The sequence below is a fragment of the Phragmites australis genome, chromosome 1 (assembly GCF_958298935.1).
Source record: "Phragmites australis chromosome 1, lpPhrAust1.1, whole genome shotgun sequence".
NCBI classification, from domain to species: Eukaryota; Viridiplantae; Streptophyta; class Magnoliopsida; order Poales; family Poaceae; genus Phragmites; species Phragmites australis.
This window is the reverse complement of record NC_084921.1, coordinates 26993489-27003790: the sequence shown is the minus strand read 5'-3', so window position 1 is coordinate 27003790 and position 10302 is coordinate 26993489. Positions and strand designations below refer to the sequence as shown.

Below are 10302 nucleotides of genomic sequence, written 5' to 3'. Positions count from 1 at the left end.
ACCTTGAGATAGAGCTTAGACCTCTGTCGCCACTGCTTTTCAAATCCGACTCAATTATGAGATCCCAAGCTCTCTCGGGTATAAATATGTAGCCCTAGAGCCTTTCCAGCCACACATTTTTTCCTAAGCCATAGGAGCTTGAGTGCACCTAAAACCTCATCCTCAAAAAGAACCGAGAGCCATCGCTACCATTGACAGCCGCTAGCCACACCGAGCCATCACTGACCTCAATGTGTCCTCTAGATGTGTTCGCCGTGAGCACATGGTGCTTTTTCGCCGCTTGTCGGAGAGATCAAAGCAAGATGGCGGGGTTCCAGCGTGATTCCAACCAAGCATCGCCACAGAGAGAGGGCGCCACTGCCAGAGACAGCATCAGGAGCGAGCTGAGTAAGGTGAGCCGTCCGATCTTCATTCTACGATCGCGATTAGAAGTTGACGTACCCCTCTGATCCGTTAGATCAGAGTCGTCCACTCGGAGATGGACGATCGAGATTTAATGAAGCTAACTGCACCGTCGATGACAGTTAACATCATCGTCAGCCACGTCAGCGTGCTAACTGAGCTAGCCACATTGGCTGATTGGTTGATGTGTCATGCCACCTTAGCGTTAGATGCTGAGTTAGCAAGCCCAGTCATCGTTCTTTTTTCTTTTTATTTGTTTTTATGATCCACTGACATCATAATTCATATATATTGCGTATAATTAGTTTTTCAATACAAAAATAATTCTAAAAATATGAATAATTTGGAAAATAATTTAATAATTTTTAATAGCTTTATTCAATTCTATTTAATGTTTTTGTATAGTTTTATAACTTAAATAAATGTTAGAAAAATCCTAGAAAATCATAGATGACTCTAAAAAAATTCTACAAAATTTCCAGCAATATAATTTCATTTGTAGATAATATTTTTAGTCATGTTTTAATCTTTCAGAAGCTGTAACTTGTTAACGGTAGCTCCAATTTGACCTGTTCGTTTGCTAGATTGTCTAAAAAATGTGATCTTGTATATGATGATGTTTGTTATGTATGATTTTGTTCTTTTTGGATCTTGGTATTTATGTGTTGCCCTTTCTCTTATGTTTACGAGTAGACACCAACGTTCTGGAGGAGCTAGAAGGACTGCAGGATTAAGACTTTGAAGACCCAATTGAGTACAGTAAAGGTAAGTTGTATTCTTAAACATATTTATCCTAATTTTCAAGACATGCATGCTAATAATTTGTAGGGAATCCCAAGAGTTTGGTTTTAGTCTAGTTTTCCCTTATCACTCTTGTCGCCATGGTATGGTTTTAGGTTAAGGAAGGGTAGATGATGCTTAGCTTTGCTTTAGAATGATGGTGATCATGATAATGGCTCTACGAAATATGATAATGATCCTATGCAACAATGATAAAAAATAATAATATAATTTTTTTTAGCAATATGGTATATGGATTTGAGTAATAGTTTGATGAGGCTGATACAAGTTGAACGATTGGGATATGATAGCCTTGCTCAAATCTAAGGACCAGTTCGTAGAGTGATCTTTTTGTGTAAATAATATAACCACAAGTCTAGAATAGGACATGCCTAGCCGATTAATTTACACACTCTCAGCATTGTGTAGACTATTCGCTTGTGTGGAACGAAAGGGTGTACTTCCAGGGTGTTTCATTGGCGCAAGAGGGGGATTTCGTTGTTGAGGTGTATTCATGCGGCGATGAAACTTTAGCGGATATGCACATGCTGAGAGGGACATTGTAAAGGCTTTGAAATGATTTTTTGGCCACCTCAGAAGTGTGTAAGTGTTTCTCGAACATGGGCACCATGGATAATTATGACTTGTGGGTAAAGTGTACGACCTCTACAGAATGTAAAACTTGTTAATCAGTCGTACTCACAATTACGAGTGGCAAGAAAAATCTCACATGATTAAAATTTGATGGTTTGAATGGTTTGGTCAATCATAGCGGTGAGAACTATAATTGAAGTGTTGTTCAACCTTAGTGGTGAGAATCTTAGTTGAGGTGTTGGAAGGTTGGTTAAGTCAAGATAGTTGGAATCTTGAGGTGGTTGGTTATTTACTGTTTTCAAATGTTTTAATTAAATGTTGTTTTATGCAAAAGGGTCATATTGCTATATTATTGTAAAAGCCTTCATATGCATATTATTTCCTCACTAATTGTTGAGTACGATATGTGCTCACTCTTGCTATAACCAAACACTCAGTTGGAGAAGAAATTGAAGAGTTCGCTGATGATGGATCGTTCTAAGATGCATTCTACGTCGATCGTGCTCCCCTCGCCGTCGCTCGGCCGTCCCGACTCCTCTCCGGTGCCGTTTTTGCTCGCGGTGAGATCACCGTCGCCTCCCCTCCTTTTTCCGCCGCTCATCGACGAAGTCCGGTTACCGGAGCACCGTTTTGGACGCTTCTGCGGCTGCACGCCACCGTGCGGAGCCCGCCGGTGCTTCCAGTCCATCGTGGATCGATGGACCGAGAGCTTTTCCCTTTGGTTCATATCCCCTAGACTCAGTCCACGTGTTTTTCAATAACAAAAGAATTCCTTTCTTGCTTTATGATGTCATAATCAAGATTTTTAGTATAAAATTTATTCGGCTTATTCTCTGAAATTAAGTAAAACTTGCAGAAAAGCTCCTAGAACTTTAAAAGCTCATAACTTTTTGCTTGCAGCTATGATTTGGGCGATTTTCGTGCTCCAATTCTCGTAGCAACATGTCGAATCTTTTTATAGGGTTTTTACCTAGTTTTAGTACTGTTTGATGTACTATTCTTAGTAGTTTTCCTTGTATATTTTTTTGTGTGTCGATTAGGAGGTGATCAATTCGTGAATCTATAAGATCAAGCCTTTGAAGAATTTGAGCAACCCTTAGCTGAAGTCAAGTGTCCTTGAATATCTTGCTCCTATTTTAGGATATTTATGTAGTTGTTTATCCTTCATTGCATGCTGGTCTAGATTGGAATCCCATGTTAGGGTTTACTAGATTATGTATGATTATCCCTATCACCGTTGATGAGTCTTGGGTTATAAAGGGTAGATATGCTAGTCGCTGTCATGGTTAAGGTAAATGTTAATCTTGACTAATGTTTATACAACAAGAATTAGATATGGTAATCTTTTGTAGCAACATGATATAGGGATCCTAACAGGATGTTTGTGTGATGATGGTGTGAAAATGCACGTGTTCGGATAATGCACAGTTGGATTGTGGTTGTTCCTGTGTGGGATCATAAGGACCGGTTCTTGAATATGTATCCAAGTGAAACCGCACAACCATGAAGCTTATATGGGTATAGCCTGGCCAAATAAATAGCCACCCCTCCGGTTCTATGGGCACCAATGGATGGTAGAGTGGCACAAGAGGAGGCTTCTGCAGCAATGCAATCATCTGTTAGCGGTGAAGTCTCAGTGGGTGCATACAGATCGACGGAAGCTTTGTAAAGGCCTTGTAGTGAGTCTCCGACTTCACACCCTAGAAGTGTGAAGCAACACGGGAATCACGACTCATGGGGAAAGCTGTGCAAACTCTGCAGAGTATCAAACTCATCGATCAGCCGTGCTCACAGTTAAGAGCGGGCTTGGAATTCTTCTTGATTAGTTGGAAGGTAGCCAGGTAATGGAATTATCTGGTGAGTCTTGGTAGTCAGATGGAATCCGATGAGTTATCATTTTTGTTATAGTTGTGTTTTCAAACTTAGTAAATATGATACATGTTGTTGGAGTCATAGGTTAAGGTTGCTTAGTGCAATTAATCAGTGTCTAGCATTTCCTTATCTTAAGCCCATATCATGTTATCCTACACTTACGAGGTACATTATGTACTCACACCGTCGCCCTTCTCTTGCGTTCTTCTCCTATTCAGAAACCATCAATGAAGTTGCATCCTTCGATAAAGACAACGTCGACCCGGAGCTCCTATTCTAGGCTGGTGTGCCCTCGGTTGACGCCTGTGGATGATGCAAGACCCTCTGACGCTGGAGTTTTCTTTTCCGCTGTGTTTCCTTTTAAGGCCCTCGGGGTCTTTTTGTAATAAGTTAATAACGTTGTTGTAATAATAACACTGTGATGATACACTGATGATGTAACATATGTATTGAACTTGATCCTGATATATACTGAATTTGTTCCTTTAAAACCAGGTGTTACACTATAAAAAGTATAGTATCGTTTTTGGTATAAAGCATAAAATAAAGTATTCAATAAGAATACTTTGAAAGAATGCAAATTGTATTGTAAGCCCATTGAATATCTTGATTTTGTGAAAGCTAGCTAGAATGCGTTGAATACTTTGAAAGAATGCAAATTGTATTGTAAGCCCATTGAATATCTTGATTTTGTGAAAGCTAGCTAGAATGCAGAACCCTTCTAGCTCCTACTAGTTTTTCCAAGTTTCAAGTTTGTCCATCATGCGTGAAAACTCAGTCGTCAAAGCGTAGATCAAAATATGAAGTCACTAAATTGATTTAGGAGCAAGACTACAAAGCAGTTGTATCTGAGCAGCAACTATGAATTCATGGTGACTTGTTCATCATGCACTTAAATTGCCAACAGTCAAAATACAACGCAAATAGCAACTCACTCTCACTGCCTTCAAAGTAGAAACAACATGACAATGCAATTGTATCTAAGTAGCAAGTATGTCTTCATGGGAGAAGTTGAGTAAACGGTGGTGAATTACATGTAAACAAAAGGGCATACAGATCTCCACAATGGTCGATTTCACATAAAACGACATGCTAGCCATTTTGTTTTAACCAGGGAAGCCAGCCTAACTCTCTCAAATTATCACTGCGACGCCAAACAAAATGATGAGAATGTGCACATACTACTTTCTGGCAGAGATCAAAAAGGTCAGCCTGATTTCTTCTTTCCAAAGATCACCTCCCAAACCACTGGTGAGAACGGGCCTTTCTTGTCCAAGTGCTCCCTGATGGACTTCTCGTCGATAGCAAAGTTCCTGTCCTGGAAGCCCCTCACAAGCTTCTCACCCTCATCCACCCCCCTCGTCTTGCATACCACATCAACCAAGCCCACAAAAGTCTCGGCATTCGGGGAAAGGCCAGCCTCAAACATCTCCACACAGAACGCAACCGCGTCATCCAGCCTGCCCCCCTTCCATAGGCCCTGTATCAGCAGCCAGTAGCTGAATGCATTAGGGATGACCCCATTCCCCTGCATCTTCCTGAAGATCCTCACAGCGTCGTCGAGCTTCGCCGCCTTGCAGAAGGCCTCGACGGTGGCAGTGTAGATGACGACCTCTGGGATGGCGCCTTTCTCACGCATCAGGCCGAACAGCTTCATGGCATCCTGAACCAGCCCGTTCTTGCACAGCCCGTCCAGCATGGCCACGGCGTTGGGGATCAGCCCGGTCTCCTTCATCTTCCGGAAGATCTCGTCCACATCCCCCGGCTGCGACGGCGGCTCCTGCTCAGGCTGCTGTCGCTCAGCGCCGTTTTCCACGGCGGCGGCGGAGGGGCCATCGCCCAGCTTAAGTTTCTCCAGCAGCGTCTCCCCGACGGCCTTCTGAGCGCTCCGTTCGGGCCGCTCCTGCTGTTGGTGCTTACCGCCGGCGGTCGAGGTGTACGGGGCTCCCACGCCGCGCCTCGGCGGCGGGGGAAGGGGGTTGTTCTCGGGGTCGGCGCCGAAGTTGAGGGTGCGGAGGAAGGCCTCGTCGTCCTCCTCCTGCCGCGCCTCGCGGATCACACGGCGGCGGCGGTCGCCGGTGGAGTAGGGACGCGGGATCCCCCGGGCTCCGCACAGGAGGAGGAGGCGGCGGAGGCCGCCCGATCTCGCCGGAATCTGCAGGCTCATCTCTCTCTCTCTCTCTCTCTCTCTCTCTCGCGTGGCGGCGTAGCAGGGGAAGACAAAAGCGACAACCACAGAACGGGGTTTATGCTCGGCGGCTGGCTAGGGGCCCCGCATGTCATAGAGAGAATTTGGAGGGTTTTGATTTGAAGTGGCTCCACGCGTGAGCCACGAGCTGCTTGCCCGAGACTGACAGGCGCCATGTCCAAGGCCGTGTCGCGCATTCCGTCGAGCTCCTTGACGTCGCTCCTCCCGCGCGCCCTCAACCCCCACGTCGCCGTCGTTGACCTCGTCGCCACCCACCTCACCGCCGATGAAGACGCGGCCAAGCCCATCGACCTCACCCGCCTGCTCCCCTACCTCGGCCGCGACGAGCTCACTGCCGTCGTGCTCCGCGCGGGCCACTCCCACCCGCTCCCCACCCTCCGCTTCCTCCTCGCGCTCCCACCGCCGCTCCACCCCTCGCCTCCCGACCTCGCCTTCCTCGCGCACTCGCTCGCCTCCTCCCGCCTCTTCTCCCACGCGCTCGACGCGCTCTCCCACCTCCTCTGCCTCCACCCGGGCCACGACTCGCTCCCCACGCTCCTCCTCGCGTCCCCCACCGCGCCGCACCCTTCCCTCCCGGGCCTGCTCGTCAAGGCCCTCCTCCGCCACTCCCGCCTCCGCGACGCGCTCCGGGCCGCCCTCCGCGCCTCTGCAGCCGGCGCGCCCCCAGACGCCGCCGCCTTCAACGCCCTCCTCGCCGCACTCTCCCGCGCGGGGCGGTTCGATGAGCTCTGGGCCGCGCGCGCGGCCATGGCGCGCGCCGGGGTGCGGCCCGACGCGCGCACGTTCAACATCCTCGTCGCCGCGCTCTGCCGCGGGGAGGACGCCGAGCGCGCGCAGGGGTTCCTCGAGGAGGTGGAGGAGCAGGGGTTCGAGCCCGACGTGGTGACGTACAACACTCTTCTCGCTGGCTACTGCCGCAGGGGGAGGCTGCAGGACGCGCTGCACCTGTTCGACGTAATGCCGCACAGGGGTGTACCGCCCGATTTGGTTTCGCATACCATTCTGATGGACGGGCTGTGCAAGGCGTGGAGACTGAACGATGCTCGCCGGATGTTTGACAGGATGGTGCAGGGTGGGTTGAGCCCTGATGCTGTTGCTTATAGTGTTCTGATCACAGGGTACTGCACCGAGGGGCGACTACGGGAGGCGAGATCGCTGCTGATGGAGATGGTTGGGAGTGGGCTCTCCACGGTAGGATTCGTTCTCAATGTTGTCATTCAAGGCCATGTAAAATTTGGGAAGCTTCTCACCTGCTTGAACATGGTGGTGCCGCTGAGGAAATATGGTGTCGTCGTCCCACTAGAGAGTTATAGTTGTTTGATCGGTGCATTGTGCGAGGATATGCGCCCTAATGCTGCGAGAGGTTTGCTGCAGTGGATGATAGAGGATGGGCACAGTCCTAACCTGCAGATGTATAATATGATTGTGGACTGCTTCTGCCAATGTGACAATGCGAAGGAGGCTGTGGATGTCAAGGTCGAGATGAGCTCTAGTGAAGCGAAACCAGACTTTGACACTTACCAGGCACTCGTAACCTGCTTTTGCAGATTGGGAAGGAGCTTGGACGGTCTGTCAGTTATGGTGGAGATGATTGGATCAGGTCTCCAGCCGAATGGTGCTATTTGTGCTGCCTTGGTTTGTGGCTTCTGCAAGGAAGGCGATCTCAGTCGAGCAGAATTAGTTGTCAAGTCTTTTGCTCTCGATTTCCAGATCTGTTGCAATGATAGTTACAATGCTTTGATGAGCGCTTACTGTGAGACTAGGAGCACCGTAGAGTCACTGGCACTGCAGGACAGGATGTTAGAGCTGGGTTTTGTTCCAAACAGTGAGACTTGTCGATCTATTATCCGAGGGCTTTCAAGAAGTCCTGGTTAAGCTGCTGACATCTGTGATGGAAGACACCAGCTTGAATCATCTTATTGAGTGGTCTACATGATTGCTTAAGATGCGTGTGTGATGCAAGAAGCAACATGGTAGTGATACTGTGGTGGCTAGGTGGTGCCATTCCTGCACTGCCCCCAATTCCCAGTAGTGACAGTCAGGGACGGAGCTTCGTTAGGGCCAAGGTGAGCCTCGGGTAGATTACGCTGGCAAGAAACAAAATTTTCTATCGCGCTCAATTATGAAACCATGTGAATAGGGGATTATTGATTGTTACCGCTAGATGTGTAGTGGAAAAAGAGTTAGAGCATACTGATCTAACGTCGTGCGCGATGATGTAAAGGAAACAACTTTGTCTTCTTCTCACCAAGCCGATCAACACCATAATAGTAGCGGCACCTTTACAGTATCCACATGTTCTAGGGTTAAAAGTTGTGCATCGGTTTGTTAGCACCACGCGCGACTAGGGTTTTAAGGAGATCAGGTGGAGAGTGGCGGCTAAGATTTTGGAGTGGCTCAACCATCTACCCCACGGTCCACGTCTCCCCTTATATATAGTCTACTAATGGTTTTTCACATTGGTAGCCTATTATGCTCTCTAATCTCTCGTGGATCACAATCTAATCAAACCCACTAATGATCTCATCTGTATGTATTGTTTTAGTCCATTAAGTTTATAACCCGTTAGGTTTATGCATAAATGGTCACAATTTAGAAACCTTTTTCTGAATAAAAATCAATAACGGTCCCTAGCAGGTCATTTGACTTTCGAATATACATAAATATTATATTGGTTGAATCTTGATATACTTATGCATCGATCCATTTGTCTCATAATACCAGTTAAACTCAAGACGAGATGTGTGACATCCTTGTGGTAGCTATCATTAACTCAATCTAATTCATGATTAACTCTTTAATTATATTGGCATGACTATGCACTTTTTAATTCAATCACATTAAGGGGCCCAAAGATTTCTCTCTCATTATATAAGAGAGGCAAATTTCATCTTAATTGCTTGCACCCTATGACAATTTTTATGACAAACCTGGAAACTATATTTATGACTACCTAGTTATATAGTAGTGTTTGGCAGATCCAAAATGTGTCATTACATATTCTGGGAATCAATAACGATCTTAGGTTTAAGGATACTACAAATACACCATTCGATATTACAACTAATGCCATAACATATAACAATCATAACAGCATCTCAAGGTTGGTCTATCCAACACCATATTCTCTAACATGTATTTACATTATTGATTTGATATCTCTATATCTATGAACCGCGAAATATGATTATCAATCAATATATGTGTTGGTCTATGAATTATCATTGTATCACATAATGATATGATACTAGATATCATTTAGAATAACATCATAATATAAAAAGAGCTTTACGGACAAGTCATATACTTGTGTATCAATATAAATGATAGTTATCCATAGAACATAATAACATATTATTCAAAAGTACATAAATATAGATATGATAGAATCATCTCTATAATTACCCCTGCAACATATCACCAACACCGACCCAAAAGCCCCCTTTGATTCTTGGTCCAAGCTTCGTCACTGGTGACAGTGTTCCAAGGCCATATTGGAGGCGCCACCGCATTGGGTTGCACATCACACGGTTGGAGTGTTGGATACCTGTGATGATGGCACGGGCATTGGTGCGACAAGTTTTTTATGTTTCTTTTTTAAAATAATATTACCAACGGTTAGGATCTTTCTTTCTCTGTCTCTCACCATCAACAGAATAGATATAATCACAAGAATGTAAGTAGACACATGATGTAGGGAGGAGTTCTCTTTCTTTATTATTTTTGCATAATGACAGTTACATCTCTGTCCCCTTCTCCCATATGAAGCCTGCATGACTAGGCTTCCAATCCAAGTAGGCCACGGAGGCCGATCCCTTCCTGGATTTGGTTTCCTAGCACTACCTCTGTAACACCTAGTTTTAAAGGAATAAAATCAGACACAACACATGTATGCCAGGTTCAAGTTTAATATATGCGTTACATCATCAGGGTATCATCACAGTGTCATTATTACAATAACGATATTAACTTATTACAAAAGGGCTTGAGGGTCTAAAATAAAACACAACGAAAAAAGAGAGCTTCAGCGCCAGAGGGTCTTTCATTTTCCACAGGCATCAACTGGGGGCACACTAGCCTAGAACAGGAGCTCCAGGTTGAAGTCATCTTCATCGAAGGATGCAGCTTCATTGACAGCTTCTGAACAGTAGAGGGATGCAAGAAAGGGGACTACAAGTGTGAGTACAAAATGTACTTCGCAAATATAGGGAAAACATGCTATGGACTTAAGTCAAGAAAAAGGTTAGGCACTGATTAACTACACTAAACAACTATGACCTATGACTTCAACAACATGCATCCTATTTATTAAGTGAGGAGATACAACTATAATAAGGGGGAACAACTCATCGGATTTCATTTGACTACCAAGACTCACCAGGTAATTCCATTACCCAGCTACCCGACCAACTATACCAAAACCCTGATCCCAACTAATCATGAAG

The 10302-nt window shown here is 45.6% G+C and overlaps 2 protein-coding genes across 2 annotated transcripts; one reads left to right on the top strand and one right to left on the bottom strand.

Annotated features, from left to right (window-relative positions):
- Window positions 1-4611: 4611 nt before the first annotated feature.
- On the bottom strand, window positions 4612-5817 carry LOC133913634 (pentatricopeptide repeat-containing protein At4g38150-like). Its single transcript, XM_062356840.1, has one exon. The coding sequence runs from the start codon at window positions 5813-5815 to the stop codon at window positions 4856-4858; it is 960 nt and encodes a 319-aa protein (XP_062212824.1). The 5' UTR covers window positions 5816-5817; the 3' UTR covers window positions 4612-4855.
- A 175-nt stretch (window positions 5818-5992) lies between these two features.
- Window positions 5993-8048, top strand: LOC133913625 (pentatricopeptide repeat-containing protein At5g40400). The gene has a single exon (XM_062356829.1). It carries the CDS (start codon window positions 6011-6013, stop codon window positions 7730-7732), a length of 1722 nt encoding a protein of 573 aa, XP_062212813.1. The 5' UTR covers window positions 5993-6010; the 3' UTR covers window positions 7733-8048.
- The last annotated feature ends 2254 nt before the right edge of the window (window positions 8049-10302 follow it).

Excerpts from the sequence above, each read along its gene's own strand:
- LOC133913625 (XM_062356829.1), top strand. The coding sequence starts at position 6,011 with ATGTCCAAGGCCGTGTCGCGCATTCCGTCGAGCTCCTTGACGTCGCTC.
- LOC133913634 (XM_062356840.1), bottom strand. The coding sequence starts at position 5,815 with ATGAGCCTGCAGATTCCGGCGAGATCGGGCGGCCTCCGCCGCCTCCTC.